This window comes from Scyliorhinus torazame, chromosome 8, assembly GCF_047496885.1.
Source record: "Scyliorhinus torazame isolate Kashiwa2021f chromosome 8, sScyTor2.1, whole genome shotgun sequence".
NCBI classification, from domain to species: domain Eukaryota; kingdom Metazoa; phylum Chordata; class Chondrichthyes; order Carcharhiniformes; family Scyliorhinidae; genus Scyliorhinus; species Scyliorhinus torazame.
Window position 1 is genome coordinate 151955090 of NC_092714.1, and position 19182 is coordinate 151974271.

General features: G+C 46.3%; 1 protein-coding gene across 6 annotated transcripts in view; it reads right to left on the reverse strand.

The window, feature by feature from the left end:
• The window catches only part of dgkh (diacylglycerol kinase, eta), an 857220-nt gene that overhangs the window by 178191 nt on the left and 659847 nt on the right, over positions 1 to 19182 (reverse strand). For all 6 annotated transcript variants that reach the window (XM_072514377.1, XM_072514378.1, XM_072514379.1 and 3 more), the window contains 5 exons: positions 18609 to 18891; positions 14389 to 14526; positions 6985 to 7125; positions 4633 to 4750; positions 4351 to 4461 (listed from right to left, as the gene is read on the reverse strand). In XM_072514377.1, the coding sequence (XP_072370478.1) occupies positions 4351 to 4461; positions 4633 to 4750; positions 6985 to 7125; positions 14389 to 14526; positions 18609 to 18891 (791 nt within the window). The remainder of the gene's footprint in view (positions 1 to 4350; positions 4462 to 4632; positions 4751 to 6984; positions 7126 to 14388; positions 14527 to 18608; positions 18892 to 19182) is intronic.

Genomic DNA, 19182 nt, shown 5'->3' on the forward strand with positions numbered 1-19182 from the left:
CGACGGACCTTCAGCTGTTTTTTTTCCGGCCGTTTTCTTGCTCACCCTCGACATTTTTCTTTGTTCCTTTTTTCCTCCTGTGTCTTCACTGTGCCTCCTCCGTGCCTTCTCCCAGCTTCTGCCGCCTCCACGGATCCTGGGACCGGGCTTAAAGCCCCGAAAATGCCGTTCCCGAACGGGAGCCCTCCATTGTGCGGCCGCCTCCCGCCCGCCGTCACCGGAAGTTCCTCCATAAATGCTGAAGTTGATGATTCATCATCTGACTTCCGGTTCTTCAAAAGATACAAGTTTACTCATGACAGTCAAAACTATGTCAATGGTACTTCATTTCAATGGTTTGAAACTGAATTCTTAATTACCGCTTGACATTACTAGCTTTATTATCTCATCTTTAAATGGAATTCCCATTTTTCCTCTATTGGGAAATTTACCTCCAAAGATCTCGGTTTCCTATTTACGTAAAACATTTTTTTCCTCTCAACAGTTCTCTTGACTCCATGAAGCCTTTCAGAGTTGTAGGCTGCTCTCTATTTGGGTGGTTGCTGGGAGAAACTCTCTTGCAGTTGTACATGTGTATGAGGTAGCATGGAATATAATCCCTATAGCGCAGAAGGATGCCATTCGGCCCACCGAGGCTGAACACGCCCTCTGAAAGAGCACCACCAACCTAGGCTCACTCCTCCACCATGTCCCTGTAATCCCACCTAACCTTTGGACACTAAGCGCCAATTTACCATTTCAAATCCACCTAACCTGCACATCTTAGAACTGTGGGAGGAAACCAGAGCATCCGGAGGAAACCGATGCAGACACAGGGAGAATGTTCAAATTCCACAAAGACAGTCACCCAAGGCTGGAATTGCACCTGGTACAAGCTTCCTCTTGTTGCTAGCCTTCAACCTCCTTACATTTCAATATTTTTTCTCTCCTTAATCAGTATTATTATCGTAAATAATTGACTTGGACTATCAACTGTTTTGTCATTTACTCACTGTTATAATCCACCTTAACACAAAGCTTCTATATTAGTCTGTGCTGCCTTCCTTCCATTTCCTCTCTCTATATTGCTAATAAGCTGTCAAATCTCTAACTTTTTCCAGTTGTGCCAACAGGCTGAAATTTCCTGTGGGAATCAGAACCCCAACATTTGGCCTACAGAGATTTTGCAAGTCTGCCCAAGGCTGGGGGTTGTGTGTGCAGTGATCACAGCTCAACATCAGCAGCCCCACAGTTGGCGGTGGCTGTTGCCGAGGCAGGTAGGAAAGCACAAAGGCACCTCAACATGGGGACACTCATAACTACCAGATCAACAGTTACAAATTGAAAGGGCTGAAGACATTGAGATGGAGGAGAAACCCCTTTGCAGGCCTTTTCATGGAATGGCTGCAGCCTTTCATCCACTGTCAATTGGGCCTGGAGCCTCTGGCTCCTTTGGCCCTGGTAACCGATCGCCAGAATGCCACCACAAGTTAGCTGGTGGAGGGGGGCACTCTGGCATCTGTAAAATAAGGACACTGGGCCCAAAAATGGACACTATCATAGATCATAGAATTTACAGTGCAGAAGGAGGCCATTTGGCCCATTGAGTCTGCATCGGCCCTTAGGAAAGAGCACCCCACTTAAGCCCACGCCTCCACCGTTTACCCGTAACCCCACCTAACCTTTTTGACACTAAGGCAAATTTATCATCGCCAATCCACCTAACCTGCACATCTTTGGACTGTGGGAGGAAACCGGAGCACCTGGAGGAAACCCACGCACACACGGGAAGAACGTGCAGACTCGGCACAGACAGTGACCCCTGCCATGAATCGAACCTGGACCCTGGAGCTGTGAAGCAGCTGTGCTAACCACTGTGCTACCATGCGGCCCTATATGGGACCTTAATCGAATAAGTCGGCTACCCACCTCGGTAGCCCTTGGAATATATCAGGGAGCCATCCTACACAGCTCCCCCTGTTTCCCACCTCCCCCCTCATCCAAATCCAAGACCAAGGTGTAGGAAAAAAACAGCCCATTATTCTATTTTTCTCTCCACAAATATTGTTTAGCCTGTTGAATATTCCCAGCATTTCAGATTTCCAGCAACCACCGTATTTTCCACTGTTTTAACATACGGAGTGGTCCACTCAACCTTTCTTTGTCAATCCTTTAGGACAACTTATCTTTATATAGCACCTTTAATGTAATGAAACAAAGTGGTTCACAGGAGCATTATAAAGCAAAGGATGACACCGAACCACACAAAGGTCAGATCAGATGACCAAAAACCTGGTCAAAGAGGTAGGTTATGAGATGCATCTTAAAAGGAGGGAAGCAAGGTAGAGGGGAAGAGAGGTTTAAGGAGTGAATTTCAGAGCTCGGGGCTCAGGCAACTGAGGCAACCAATGGTGGTGCACTTATGAGCGGGAATGCACAAGAGGCCAGAATTACAGGAGCAAAGATATCTTGGGAGAGTTGTGTAGCTGGAGGAGGAGGATATATGGTGATAGGAGTCCCTGGAGGGATTTGAAAATAAAGATAAGAATTTTAAAATCCAGATATTGCTTGACTGTGAGTCAATGCCAGTAGTGCGTTAGGGACGGTAGGGAGGGGAGTAAATTAAAACATGGGCAGCATAGATTTGGATGACCTCACATGGTGGGAAAGTGGAACAGTCTGCCAGGAGTGCAATGGAATAGTTAAGTTTGGAGGGAACAAAGGTATGAATGAAGGTTTCAGCAGCAGAGGAGTTGAGATGGGCAAAATTGAAGTGATGTTATGGATGTGGAAATAAATAGGTGGGTCATAGCGATGGAAGAAATGTTAGCTCAAAAGATAATTTCGGGATCAGGTGTGACACCAAGGTTGTTGACCAGACTGTTTCTGACAGAATTTCAGACTGTTGCCTGGAAGAGGCATGGAGTGGACAACTAGGGAATGGAGTTTGGAGTGGGAACAGAAAAGAGTATCTTCAGTCTTTTCAATGCTTAATTGGGTTTGTATCCATCCTGTGCTGAATTTCAGATAAGCAGTCTGAGAAATTAGAAACTGTGCAGGAGTCAAGAAGAGGTGGTGCTGATGAGATAGAGTTGGGTGTCAGCCGTGTACATGTGAAAACTAATGCCTATTTTGGATGATGTCAGAGTGACAGCATGTCGATGTGAAATAGGAGGGGGATCAAGGATAGGTCTTTGGGAGACACCCAAGGTAACGGTGCAGAAACAGGAAGAGAAGCCATTTCAAGCAATTCTCTGACAATGATTAGATAGATAAGGATGGAACCAGGTCAGAACAGTCTCACCGAATTGGACGACAGTGGAGAGGCATTGGAAGAGGATGGTATATACAACCGTGTCAAAGGCTGCAGACAGTTAGAAAAGGAAAAGTTAACGTTTGTCACAGTGACATAGGATGTAATTTGTGACTTTGGAAAGAGCCATCTCAATATGGTCATCAGGCTTGGGACTCTGATTGGAGGGATTCAAACGCAGAGTGTAAATAATCTGCCTTGGCAAACCCTTCTCTCCAATTCCTCACATGTTAAATTCCATGGTGGGTCAGGGGTGGGGGCAGTCAAAAAAAGCCCTCCCCGCAGTCATAACGCACTACTGGCATGCTAACCAGGCTAACAGTGGGACTTCCGCCCCTCAGTGTGAAAGGTGTGGAGTTTGGAGGTCAGGTGTGGGGGAACAAAGGTGGAGTAACATTATGTGGGCGGGGGTTTTCCCTGATGCACAAAGGGCATCCCTTGAATGCCGCCCAACTGGCCCCTTTACTTCCTTTCTGTCTTTACTTCAAAACTGGGCTCCTCACTCCTGGATGCCCATGCCAATTGTTTTATGGCTTGGGCAGTGGAAATATGGGCCAGTTGGCCTGATAACAAGTTCAATTGTCCATTAATAATCTATTTCAAAATATGAAAATCGTTTATTGTCACAAGTAGGCGTCAAATGAAGTTACTGTGAAGAGCCCCTTTATATAGTGGGCAGGCTTCTGATTTCAGTGCCCGGGCACCCACTGCACTATAGTCAGGGTGGGCAGGAAGGCGGTGGGCTTGCCACCATCATATTTTTGCCTGTCCTGGCCAAAAGCACAACCAGCAGGGATACCATAAAATATAGCCCCCTGGTAGTTCCTCACTTCCCCTATCTGAGGGTAGACAGGATCTCCACAGTCTCGGAACAAGGTCTTTAACAGAACTTCAAAACTCCAGAACTCCTTTGCTCATTTGTCGTCCAGCATTCTTTAGGCCTGGTGCCTGACCACAGGGACCTGATTTTGTTCCATAGTGTAGTCTTCTGCATTTCAAACCATAGCCTTTCCCTCGATTTCTCAGCATAAAACAACTGTTGAAAGTTATGTAGATACCTGCATTTCTCAGGATGCTCCTCGCGTTTGTTGTTGAACTCCAAAGAGATTTTTGCATCTAATCCAATTCCAAAATAATTGTTCATAACACACTTTTCAGTATAACCTTCTCTGTAAATTAAACAACATATGTTATGAAAGAATATTCATGCATTCTTATGATATACTACCACATACCCAGCCGTACCAATGCCTTTCTAAAAGATTTGGCAGCAATAATCCAATCAGTTCATGAAGAAAAATCAGTAACGATTAAGAGTGGCATAACAGAATATTTCTTACAGTGAGTCTGGGTCCGGGTCAATGAATGGGGTTGCTCCAAAAGGATCGATGTTCGCTAATAACATTTTGCTGATGATCGAACTTCCAGCAATAGAGGCAGCAAGTCCAGCTCGTAAACCTGCGTTAATAAACAATTATATCATTAGGAAGTGTAGTGATCTCTGTATGTGCATGTACCCAAGGGGATAATGAGTAATCAGGAGCACCACATGATCACTAGAGGGCCAGACCAACTGAGGTATAAAAGGCAGCCACATTGGGTATTGGGCAGTCTCTCGCTCTCTCTCTGGTGCACTGTGATCAGGGTAATATCAGAATAGTTCAGATAGTGTTGCTCTTTTTAACCTTAGTCTATTTGCTCTGTTTATGTCACCTTTGCTCATGAGTCGCCAGGTATCTTTGATACCGCCACGTGGTTCAAGTTCAGGTTATGATTAATAACACAGCACACCACTTAGTAAGGATTAAAACAACGGTCATTTATTATATACAACAAGCAATATTAATACCCTAATACTACTATTTATATAATAAACCTATCACTACTGGCCAATACTTAACTTAGGAAGAGCCCACCAGGTCAGGGAAACGAATGGCTTGTCCAATCAAATCTGGCCCGCGGGATTCAAAAGGCTGCTACAGGTCGGTGGCTAGGTGTCTCTACCGGATAGCGATCGCTGGATTCAAACTTACTATTGCCGGTGGCTGGTCTTGCGAAGGTCTCGAGCAGGCGAAGAGGAGAGAGAGAGATCTGAACTTGGACCCCCACTTTTATAGGGCCCAGGGGCTTCCTGCCTCCCGGGGCGGCCCTTGACCCTGAGTCCCAAGTGATTGGATCTGTCCCCAATCTCTGGGGTCGATGTGTCCAATGGTGAGGCGATTCCTCGATCGGGGGGTGGTCGCTGACCTGTCTTTGTTTCGGCCATTGCAGGCGCCGACAGGTCTGGCCCGGTATTCAATTGCTAATATGTTGCAATTGTTCCCGGGGATAGCCGATTTAACTGTGGATGTCTGAATAGATGGGCTGCAAACAGTCCTGAATGCAACTGCAAATACCTGGGTTGATGGGCTGTTGATAGCCCTGAGTATCGATCTGGGCTAACTTCCCAGAGCCGAATATGCAATACTGTCTGCAGCTGCCTGCTTGTGTCTTCTTAGCTGCTTTTCCCAGCAGTCTTTCGGGTTAGCCATTTTAAACTGGGTTTTGGCCAGATTAATCGGAACGCAGCCATTTTACGTGGCTACAATAGTTAGTGGAGTTACATATAGTCACTGTTGTTAGATCTTGTTAACCTTATCATTAGTATCAAAGTTAAAGTAAAGAACTCATGCAATTGTTGTTATAGTTACTCAATAAACCTTTGTTGTTACTGGACGAGTTCGAGTCTTCTTCATCGAGATTCAGAAGACCTCCCACAACCAAGGATTGAGTAACACAAGTTACCTACCACACAGGTAACAAGACATGGTACTCAGCACCTCTGATAATCTCCAGTATAATTGGAAAATATTCCTTCAACAATTTAATCTATGTCTTGTTACCTGTGTGGTACGTAACTTGTGCTACTCAATCCTTGGTTGATGGGGAGGTCTTCTGAATCTCGATGAAGAAGACTCAAACTCGTCCAGTAACAACAAAGGTTTATTGAGTAACTATAACAACAAGTGCATGAGTTCTTTACTTTAACTTTGATATTAATGATAAGGTTAACAAGATCTAACAACAGTGACTATACGTAACTCCACTAACTATCTGAACTATTCTGATATTACCCTGATCACAGTGCACCAGAGAGAGAGCGAGAGACTGCCCAAGACCCAATGTGGCTGCCTTTTATACCTCCGTTGGTCCGGCCCTCTCGTGATCATGTGGTGCTACTGATTACTCATTATCCCCTTGTGTACATGCACATATAGAGATCACTACAGGAAGCATACAAGCAAGAAACCGATACAACTAACTAAGGTTCCTGACCAGAACCTAGTTCAATGATAGCACAGATCAAAGAACTGGATGCAGAGATCAACAAGCCTAAGGTGCAAGTCTTTAAAATTGGGTTGCATATCGATCACAAGATGTTCAGGCACGACTGACAGGGAAAGCATCTAATCATTTCCATCCTAGCTGAGAACAGCAATGTGCAGCCATTCATGGTGCATGTCGGAGGTATAACCTCCAATCAGATGGGAGGCCATACACCACTGAATCTCAGCTTCTGCAGCATGAGGGCCAACTCAAATTAAACACCCACTGCGGGAAGATATCAGTTGCTCTGATACCACCAGCGAAATACATTTATTGAACTTATCCAGTTTCTGGGACCTCTGTCCTGTTGCCAGGATGCTGGGTACCTGGGCAGATGATTCTAGTGTTCAGAACTGGAAGATTTTCTTTGCTAGTGGTCAATGGTGAGGTTGTGAATGGACCAGTATAGTAAGTGGTGGTGCGATGGATTCGTCTCTCTGGAGGTGATCTTTGAGCAGTTCGAAGAGCTGAAACAATCAAACAGAATACTGGATCATTAGATATTATTCATCGGCACAGCCAAATATTAAAACTGGATAAATACAAAAAAAGGTTTTCACTTGATGCAAAATAAATCAAAAAGCAACACCACATTCAATCATGCGCTTCATAATGATTGCTCTTTATCATGCACAGGAAACCCCATGTGCTTTGGGAACTGGAGATGCCGACCACGGATTTAAAGACAAACAAGACGCAAATGCACAATAAGGGCGCAAAAGCCTGAGAGAAGCGAGGAAGACTGGGAGAGGTTGAGGAGAAAAAAAAACAGGAGCGAAGACAGGGGGAAGTAAACAAAAAACAATGTTCCCAGTTTAGGAAGAAGACCGAGGTAAGAAACAGGAACCAATAAAGTTAAGAAAAGGGGAAACAGGCTCCAATATTTTATTTGGCAAGCAAGTTGAGAAAGCTAAGGCAGGGCAGCACGGTGGCACAGTGGTTAACACTGCTGCCTCACGGCGCTGAGGACCTGGGTTTGATCCTGGCCCCGGGTCACTGTCCCTCTGGAGTTTGCACATTCACCCAATGTCTGCGTGGGTCTCACCCCCACAACCCAAAGCGATGTGCAGGGTGGTTGAATTGGCCACACTAAATTGCCCCTTACTGGAAAAAATAATTGGGTACTCTAAATTTATTAATGATGTGGAGATGCCGGCGTTGGACTGGGGTGTTTGAGGAATTTTATAGGGACTTGCATAGGTTCGAGCCACCGGAGAAGGAGCGGGAGATGCGGGAGTTTCGAGATGGGCTGGAGTGTCCGAGGTTGGGAGAGGCAGAGAGGGCAGGATTAGAGGAGTCTATGGAGAAGCAAGAGGTCAAGGTGGTAATTGGTTGGATGCAGGCAGGGAAGGCGGTGGGGTCAGATGGTATCCCGATCGAATTTTATCAAAACATTTAAGGACAAGCTGGTGCCGTTGATGGTCGGTATGTTCGAAGACGCGATGGTTAGAAGTGTCTTGCTGTAAACAATGGGGCAGGCTTCCATCTCGCTGTTGTTAAAGAAGGACAAGGATCCGGTGGAGTGTGGGTCGTAGAGGCCCATAATAATAGTAATCTTTATTGTCACAAGAAGACTTACATTAACACTGCAATGAAGTTATTGTGAAAAGCCCCTAGTGCCACATCCCGGCACCTGTTTGGGTACACAGAGGGAGAATTCAGAATGTCCAAATTACAGCACGCCTTTCGGGACTTGTGGGAAAAAACTGGAGCACCCAGAGGAAACCCACGCCGAGAACGTGGAGACTCCGCACAGACAGTGACCCAAGCCAGGAATTGAACCTCGCGCTGTGAAGCAGCAGTGCTAACCACTGTGCCACCATGCCGCCCATATCTCTGCTGAATGTAGATGCCAAGATAATGGCAACGGTGTTGGTATTTAGGTTGGAAATGCAACTCTCAAAGATGATCGGTGAGGACCAGAAGGAGTTTATGAAGGGAAGACAGTTGTCCTCGAATGTGGAGGTTCCTGAATGCGGTGCTCTCTCCAGCAGAGGGGAAGGAAACAGAGGTAGTGGAGGCGTTGGATGTGGAGAAGGCGTTTGATCAGATGGAGTGGATTTATTTGACGGCATACTGGACAAATTCGGAATTGGGCTGAAGTTTGCGCCGAGGGTGTAGCTGCTATATAAGGAGCCGATGGCAAGTGTGTGCGCAAACAGTATGAATTCTGTGTATTTTGCATTGCATCAGGGTGCGAGGCAGGGATGCCCCATGTCCCCATGTTCCCCCTTCTGTTTATGTTGCACTGAGGAGCTCGGGATTGTAGAAGGGGATAATGGGGGGGGGGGGGGGGGGGTGCGTGGAACATAGGCTGTCCTTTTTTGAAGATGATTTGCTGCTGTATATTTCAGAGCAAAGCACGTCGATGGGGACTATAATGGGGTTGCTCCAGAGATTTGAGAAGTTTTCGGAGTACAAACTGAATTTAGTGAAAAGTGAGAATTTTGAGGTCTCCCCGCTGGGAGTGGGAACGGGGGTGGGGGACTGCCATTCCACCTGGCGGTGTCTCATTTTAGATATTTAGAGGTGCAGGTGGTCGGGGATTGGGCAGGGCTTGGGAGGTTTAATTTCACTAGCTTGGTGGGGAGGGTGAAAGTGGATTTGCTGAGGTGGGACATTCTCCCTCTGTCGTTGGCGGGCTGGGTGCAAACAGTTAAGATGAATGCTTTGCCGCGATTCCTGTTTTGTTTCAATGTCTGCCGGTCTTTTTGCCCAAGGCATTTTTCAGGGGTGTGGACAGGTTGATCTTGTTTGTTTGTGGGGGGGGGTTGGGGGAAGGTGCCAAGATTAGTGTTGGGCGAGGAGTTTGGGCTGGCGCGGAGTGAAAGTTTTAGGTATATGAAGGTCTTTCCGACCTTCCCAATAGCACCTTCATAGAACGATACAGCGCAGTACAGGCCCTTCGGCCCACGATGTTGCACCGACATGGGAAGTCAAAAAAACAAAAGCCATCTAACCTACACTATGCCATTATCATCCATATGCTTATCCAATAAACTTTTAAATGCCCTCAATGTTGGCGAGTTCACTACTGTTGCAGGTAGGGCATTCCATGGCCTCACCACTCTTTGCATAAAGAACCTACCTCTGACCTCTGTCCTATATCTATTACCCCTCAGTTTAAGGCTATGTCCCCTCGTGCTAGCCATTTCCATCCGCGGGAGAAGGCTCTCACTGTCCACCCTATCTAACCCCCTGATCATTTTGTATGCCTCTATTAAGTCTCCTCTTAACCTTCTTCTCTCCAACGAAAACAACCTCAAGTCCATCAGCCTTTCCTCATAAGATTTTCCCTCCATACCAGGCAACATCCTGGTAAATCTCCTCTGCACCTGTTCCAAAGCTTCCACGTCCTTCCTATAATGAGGTGACCAGAACTGTACGCAATACTCCAAATGCGGCCGTACCAGAGTTTTGTACAGCTGCAACATGACCTCATGACTCCGGAACTCAATCCCTCTACCAATAAAGGCCAACACTCCATAGGCCTTCTTCACAACCCTATCAACCTGGGTGGCAACTTTCAGGGATCTATGTACATGGACACCGAGATCCCTCTGCTCATCCACACTTTCAAGAACTTTACCATTAGCCAAATATTCCGCATTCCTGTTATTCCTTCCAAAGTGAATCACCTCACACTTCTCTACATTAAACTCCATTTGCCACCTCTCAGCCCAGCTCTGCAGCTTATCTATGTCCCTCTGTAACCTGCAACATCCTTCCGCACTGTCGACAACACCACCGACTTTAGTGTCGTCTGCAAATTTACTCACCCACCCTTCTGCGCCCTCCTCTAGGTCATCTATAAAAATGACAAACAGCAACAGCCCCAGAACAGATCCTTGTGGTACGCCACTTGTAACTGAACTCCATTCTGAACATTTCCCATCAACCACCACCCTCTGTCTTCTTTCAGCTAGCCAATTTCTGATCCACATCTCTAAATCACCCTCAATCCCCAGCCTCCGTATTTTCTGCAATAGCCTACCGTGGGGAACCTTATCAAACGCTTTACTGAAATCCATATACACCACATCAACTGCTCTATCCTCGTCTACCTGTTCAGTCACCTTCTCAAAGAACTCGATAAGGTTTGTGAGGCATGACCTACCCTTCACAAAGCCATGCTGACTATCCCTGATCATATTATTCCTATCTAGATGATTATAAATCTTGTCTCTTATAATCCCCATCAAGACTTTACCCACAACAGACGTGAGGCTCACCGGTCTATGGTTGCCGGGGTTGTCTCTACTCCCCTTCTTGAACAAAGGGACCACATTTGCTATCCTCCAGTTCTCTGGCACTATTCCTGTAGCCAATGATGACATAAAAATCAAAGCCAAAGGCCCAGCAATCTCTTCCCTGGCTTCCCAGAGAATCCTAGGATAAATCCCATCAGGCCCCGGGGACTTATCTATTTTCAGCCTGTCCAGAATTGCCAACACCTCTTCCCTACGTACCTCAATGCCATCTATTCTAATAGCCTAGGTCTCAGCATTCTCCTCCACAACATTATCTTTTTCCTGAGTGAATACTGACGAAAAATATTCATTTAGTATCTCGCCTATCTCTTCAGACTCCACACACAATTTCCCATCCCTGTCCTTGACTGGCTACCCTAGTCATTCTTTTATTCCTGACATACCTGTAGAAAGCTTTTGGGTTTTCCTTGATCCTATCTGCCAAATACTTCTCATGTCCCCTCCTTGCTCGTCTTAGCTCTCTCTTTAGATCCTTCCTCGCTACCTTGTAACTATCAATCACCCCAACTGAAACTTCACACCTCATCTACATAGGCCTCCTTCTTCCTCTTAACAAGAGATTCCGCTTCTTTGGTAAACCACGGTTCCCTCGCTCAACGCCTTCCTCTCTGCCTGACCGGTACGTACTTATCAAGAACACGCAGTAGCTGTTCCTTGAACAAGCTCCACTTATCCAATGTGCCCAACACTTGCATCCTACTTCTCCAACCTGTCCCCCCCAAGTCATGTCTAATGGCATCATAATTGCCCTTCCCCCAGCTATAACTCTTGCCCTGCGGTGTATACTTATCCCTTTCCATCACTAACGTAAACGTCACCGAAGTGTGGTCACTGTCCCCAAAGTGCTCTCCTACCTCCAAATCTAACACCTGGCCTGGTTCATTACCCAAAACCAAATCCAAAGTGGCCTCGCCTCTTGTTGGCCTGTCAACATATTGTGTCAGGAAACCCTCCTGCACACATTGTACAAAAAACGACCCATCTAATGTACTCGAACTATATATTTTCCAGTCAATATTTGGAAAGTTAAAGTCTCTCATAATAACTACCCTGTTACTTTCGCTCTTATCCAGAATCATCTTCGACATCCTTTCCTCTACATCCCTAGAACTATTTGGAGGCCTATAGAAAACTCCCAACAGGGTGACCTCTCCTTTCCTGTTTCTAACCTCAGCCCATACTACCTCGGAAGATGAGTCCCCATCTAGCATCCTCTCCGCCACCGTAATACTGTTCTTGACTAGCAGCGCCACACCTCCCCCTCTTTTGTCTCCTTCTCTGAGCTTACTAAAACACCTAAACCCCGGAACCTGCAACATCCATTCCTGTCCCTGCTCTATCTATGTCTCCGAAATGGCCACAACATCGAAGTCCCAGGTACCAACCCATGCTGCCAGTTCCCCTACCTTATTTCGTATACTCCTGGCATTGAAGTAGACACACTTCAAACCACCTACCTGAACACTGGCCCCCTCCTGCAAAGTCAAATCTGTGCTCCTGACCTCTATACTCTCATTCTCCCGTACCCTAAAACTACAATCCAGGTTCCCATGCCCCTGCTGCATTAGTTTAAACCCCCCCAAAGAACACTAACAAATCTCCCCCCCAGGATATTTGTGCCCCTCAGGTTCAGATGTAGACCATCCTGTCTGTAGAGGTCCCACCTTCCCCAGAAAGAGCCCCAGTTATCCAGAAATCTGAATCCCTCCCGCCTGCACCATCCCTGTAGCCACGTGTTTAATTGCTCTCTCTCCCTATTCCTCATCTCATTATCACGTGGCACGGGCAACAACCCAGAGATAACAACTCTGTTTGTTCTAGTTCTGAGCTTCCATCCTAGCCCCCTGAAAGCCTGCCTGACATCCTTGTCCCCTTTCCTACCTATGTCGTTAGTGCCAATGTGGACCACGACTTGGGGCTGCTCCCCCTCCCCCTTAAGGACCCGGAAAACACGATCCGAGACATCACGTACCCTTGCACCTGGGAGGCAACATACCAAACGTGAGTCTCTCACGCTCCCACAAAATCTCCTATCTGTGCCCCTGACTATCGAGTCCCCAATTACTAATGCTCTGCTCCTCTCCCCCCTTCCCTTCTGAGCAACAGGGACAGACTCCGTGCCAGAGGCCCATACCCCATGGCTTACCCCTGGTAAGTCGTCCCCCCCCACAAGTATCCAAAGGGGTATACGTGTTATTCAGGGGAACGACCGCAGGGGATCCCTGCACTGACTGCTTCTTCCCAGTCCCTCTTACAGTTACCCATCTATCTCCAATCTTTGGTGTAACTAATTCCCTGAAGCTGCTATCTATGACCCCCTCTGCCTCCCGAATGATCCGAAGTTCATCCAACTCCAGCTCCAGTTCCCTAACTCGGTCTTGGAGGAGCTGGAGATGGCTGCACTTCCTGCAGGTAAAATCAGCTTCCTCCTCGTTGTTGGATGCGGTGCTGTCAGTGGCGGGGGTTGGAGAGTGGGGTCGTCTCGAAAATTTATGGGAGGATGAAGTGTCCATGGAGGGGGTTAAGGCGAAATGGGAGGAAGAGCTGGGGGCGGCGCTGGAGGAGGTGTGAGATGCTGCGGAGGGTAAATGTGCTTGAGGTTGGGGCTGATACAGCTGAATGTAATGTACAGGGCGCACATCACAAAATTAAGGATGAGCCAGCTGTTGGAGGGAGTGGAGAATGTCTGTGAGCGATGTGGGATGAGCCTCGCAAACCATGTTTGGTCCTATCCAAAGTTGGAAAGATTTTGGAGTATGGACTTCAGTACCATCTCGGGGATCTTACATGTGTCTGTGGAGCCCGGTCCCCTAGAAGCCATATTCAGGTGTCGGAAGGGCCGGAGCTCGCAGGCAGGTCTTCTTGGGGTGGAGGTCAGCTTCTCTGCCCTGTGCGTTAGCATGACGGGGGGACCTGCTGCAGCTTTTGACTCTGGAGAAGGTGAAGTTCGTTCTGAGGGGGTCGAGTGATGGGTTCTACAATTGTTGGGGTTTGTTCATCATGCACTATCAGGAGTTGGTTACTATTGACTGTTGAGGGGAAGGGAAGGATTTTGGTGGGGGGGGGGGGGGGGGGGGGATTGTTTTTCTATTGTAAAATCTGCTGAATAAAAATACTTTAAAAAAAAAATCCCTATGCTTTCTTGATCCACCTGCCCTGATGTCTTCAGGGACCTGCACTCCAAGGTCTCTTTCTTCCTCAGCTCCTCTCAATATCCTCCCTTGCTTTGTGCTCTCCCAAGTGCATCACCTCACATTTTCCCAGATTGAATTCCATTTGCCAATTTTCCATCCACTCAACAACACCATTAATATAATTCTGGAGACAATACCTATCCTCGTCACTATCAACGACACAGCCCATTTTTGTGACATCTGGAAATTTCTCAATCATACCATCCACATTTAAGTCTCAATCATTAATATGTACAACAAACAGAAAATGGTGAATAAATCGTACTTGTCTGGATGTCAGATTCCTTTGAATCATCCTCCTTCTCATCCTCCTCCTCCTCCTCCTCCTCCAAGTGCTCTTCAATGTCCTTTTTCAGCTCCACTTCAGCTTGTTCTTGAGTATGTGCATTCTGTTCATCTACAACTAGAAAAGAGAACCATCAATGAAACATTGGAATAGAATACTGACAGAAAGTTTCTAACATGAAGATCACATCAGAGTGGAGCAATGAACTACATGCCCAAGGATGATTTCTATTTTCATAGAATAGGGCAGCACGGTAGCACAAGTGGATAGCATTGTGGCTTCACAGTGCCACGGTCCCAGGTTCCATTGCCCGCTGGGTCACTGTCTGTGCGGAGTCTGCACGTTCTCCCCGTATCTGCATGGGTTTCCTCCGGGTGCTCCGGTTTCCTCCCATAGTCCAAAGACGTGCAGGTTAGGTGGATTGGCCATGATAAATTGCCCTTAGTGACCAAAAAGGTTAGGAGGGGTTATTGGGTTACTGGGATAGGGTGGAAGTGAGGGCTTAAGTGGGTAGGTGCAGACTTGATGGGCCGAATGGCCTCCTTCTGCACTGTATGTTCTATGTTCTAATATACAGCACAAGAGGAGGCCATTCAGCTCCAGGCCTTTGTCGGTGGTAATGCTCTATATGAGGCTCTTCCCATGTTACTTCATCTCGTCCTATCATTCAATATCTTTCTATTCTTTCCCAGCTTCACCTTGAATAATTGTATGCTATTTTCCTCACCCACTCCAGATGGTATCAAGTACCTCATTTTAATCACGCTATCCTCCTGATCGTGAGCATTTTATGTGTGCCGCCTTTTACGGAGGCCTGGTCAGTGCTCAGCAGTGGCTAAGAGACTAAACCAGAAACATAACTTTAAGTTTTTAAGGCAGTGCAGAAAGATCGATTCGTTCCAGGAGTGATAATATAAGAACTAGGGCTTGGTCATTTTATAAACAAACTTTAGTAAAACAAAAGACAAAAAAGCAATACTTATAACTTTTGAACTTTAACCCTCACAATAACAGATTACATGCAGTTACTTAACCTTAACATACTAGTTCCCATGAAACAGCACTTTACAAGAACATGCAGCTCTCATGCTACTTACACAAGCAGACAAAGGCAATACTTGCAGTTACAAAGCAATTTTTCTTCTGTTAGGGACATTCGTTCTGAATCCTTTTTCCAAAGACTGCCTCCGTGGTAACTTTCATGACTTTCCCAGTCGATTTCCAAAGCCTTCTCCTCTATAACTGTTCAAAACTGCATTCCTTCTCTCTCTCTCTCTCTAAGTTCCGCCCAGCCCCTCAAACAAAGGTTTTCTGCTGGGGCTTCCAGTCTTGAACCCATTACGTTATCTTGGCTGTTTGATTGCCCACTCCTTTTTACACAAAAGAACAGAGCCATGCTATTGATATGCAACTAATCTCCCATTGACGGACAATGAGGCCATCAGATGCTGTAATGGGCTAATAGCTGATCAGACAGGAGTGTCCTGAAGAACAGTCGATCTGGGGAATCCGGTGTATTCCCACTAATGAGTTTAAGTCTAACTGGAACAATGTAACTCGGCCAAGTGTGGGCCTCTGACTCTGTGCCAGCAGGTTTTATTTAGTTGCTTTAACCGCTAAATTGCCTGCTACATTGACGTCTCATTTTTGGATCCAATTTCCTACCATCTCCCTCATGTGACAGGCCCCTAGCTTTGTACTTGTTCCACAAATGGAAACATCTTCTTCAAGTTTACTTTATCAAACTCCTTCAATAACTTTGAAAGGCTCCATTTTCTAGATACCAGCCTGTTCCGTCATTACCGAATGGTTATACCTCCAGGTTATAACTACCTGGGAGCTTGAGTGATGGAGTAAGATCTACAGAAGCAAACAGGTCTTGAATGGTAATTGACAGGTAATCACTCCAGACTGGAGTGTAAATATTATAGTCTGACAGAACAAACTGGCATTTGCTCATGGAGTCCTTGTACCCGTCACTGCCTGCATGAGTCTGTGGCCTGACATGCACAGGGATCAGGGTTTCAAAAGATTCATGCTCCCATTCATGATGGGACAAAATGTAATGACACCATGGCTGCTCTGATATGATAATCCTCACCTCCACTTTCCCGCCTTGTCCCCATAACCTTCGATTAAAAACATGTCTGTCGCAGCCTTGACCATATTTAATGACCCAATCTCTACAGCTCTCTGCAGTAAAGAATTCCACAGATTCACTTCCCTCTGAGAGAAGAAATTCCTTCTCATCTCGGTCTTAATTAGGTGCCCCCTTACTCTGAGATTATGCCCTCTGGTCCCAGACTCTCCCTCAAGAGGAAACAACTTCTCAGGATCTAACCCGTCAACCCGCCTGAGAATCCTATACGTCTCAATAAGGTCATCTCTCATTGTTCTAAACTCCAGTGAGTACAGGCGCAACCTACTCAACCTCTCCTCATAAGAAACTCCCTCCAATACCAAAGATATGGATTGGCCATGCCAAAATTGCCCCTTCGTGTCCAAAGATGTCCAGGTTAGGTGGAGTTGAGGGGATAGGATGGTGGAGTGGACATAGGTAGAGTGCTCTTTCAGAGGGTCGGCGCAGACTCGATGGACCGAATTGCCTCATTTTGTACTGTAGGGATTCTATGTACAATTGGCAGCAGTCCAGGGATTACGGAATGTTCTAGATTGGCAGAATTTTCTGACTCGCCGAGCCACAATAGATTAAACCCATTTGGCCCTATGTTTTTTATGGCACAATGTAATTTTAAAGAGTCCATTAACTCAATATCCATCATGTCTTTTCGTTGATCAGCTCCTGGATGGTGACAAGTGGATAACAAACACGCCAGATACAATGACACCCTTTTGTTTCTTTCCTTCATAGAAGCTCCTCTGCTTATTCCAAACCTGGGATTACCAAAGAACGGCCCAGAAGCATTCTTAGATAAAGCTATTTGCTTGCAGCAAGTGAAATGGCAGCTGGCAATAAATTGATGTGAAAAAGGATTGGGGAGTTCTTTACAAAGAACTTACAACACAAAAATGGGCAACTGGCCCATCTGGTCCCTGCCCACTATTTACCAAAAACCACCCTCAGAGAAAATAATTCTCTTCATCCCGGTCTTAAATGGGAGACCGTTTATTTTTAAACTGTGTCCCCTAGTTCCAGACTCCCCCCACAAAGGGAAACATTGGCTGTGATTTTCCGGCCCCTCGCCTGGCGGGTTTCTGATGGTGGAGGGAGTTCGCCATTGGCCTCTGGCAGGATCTTCCAGAGCCACCAAAGTCAATGACCATTTGCACTAGTTACACCACTAGCGTACCCGCTGCAGGAAGTCACCTTTGGCGGGACTGGAAGATCCCACCGTCAGGAAGGGTTGGAAAATCCCAGCCGTCCCCTCCGCATCCACCCTGTCAAGTCCCCTCAGGATCTTGCATGTTTTAATAAGATCACTTCTCATTCTTCTAAACTCTAGTGGGTACATAAGAACATAAGAACTAGGAGCAGGAGTAGGCCATCTGGCCCCTCGAGCCTGCTCCACCATTCAATGAGATCATGGCTGATCTTTTGTGGACTCAGCTCCACTTTCCGGCCCGAACACCATAACCCTTAATCCCTTTATTCTTCAAAAAACTATCTATCTTGATCTTAAAAACATTTAATGAAGGAGCCTCTACTGCTTCACTGGGCAAGGAATTCCATAGATTCACAACCCTTTGGGTGAAGAAGTTCCTCCTAAACTCAGTCCTAAATCTACTTCCCCTTATTTTGAGGCTATGCCCCCTAGTTCTGCTTTCACCCCCCAGTGGAAACAAACTGCCCGCATCTATGCTATCTAATCCCTTCATAATTTTATATGTTTCTATAAGATCCCCCCCTCATCCTTCTAAACTCCAATGAGTACAGTCCCAGTCTACTCAACCTCTCCTCGTAATCCAACCCCTTCAGCTCTGGGATTAACCTAGTGAATCTCCTCTGCACACCCTCCAGTGCCAGTACGTCCTTTCTCAAGTAAGGAGTAAGGGTATAAGCCTAACTTGCTAAATCTTTCTTTATAAGTGAGCCCTTCATCACAGGAATTAGTGCAGCTAACATTCAGCTTCTAAAGTAATATTAAGACAATCATTTATTATTCATGCAGCTTTAAAAATCCGGTCAACGAACAATAAACAAACAACTGGAAAACACGTGGGGCTTCAATGAGCTGTACCTTTCTCTGCTTGTTCGATGATTTGCCTCACTGCTTTTTTCAGACTATTTGCCCGAAGCATAAGTTGTTCCCTTGGTTTGAAGAACTTTTGGGTGGAAGAACGAGGTGGAATCATTTCTGGAGCCTGTTCCTTGCTCTCGGATAAGGACTCTTCACTAAACTCCTCCTCCTCTCCTTCCTCCTCCACAATGGGTGGTGTTGAGCAGTGGTGGCCTGTCAAGGCCTGTGATTCATCATTCAGAGCCTGCAGCAATGAGTCGAGTTTCTCATTCAGCGCTGAACACTGGCAAGGGAATGCAATACATGGCGTCAAACGGTTAAGGAGAAATTTAACAATTTCAGGATACTTTTATAGCAGTTGACTTCATTCTAAAAGCAGCAGCCACAAACAACAACTTGTACTCATATAGTACCTTTAAAGCAGTAAAGTCTCCCAAAGTGCTTCAATGCAGCACCCCGCCAGTACTACAGTGAAGTATCAGCCCAGATGGTGTACTGAAATCCTGGAATGGGGCTTAAAGATACTCGGTGGAATTCTCCTTTCCTGAGGCTATGTGTTGACATCAGGGAAGGT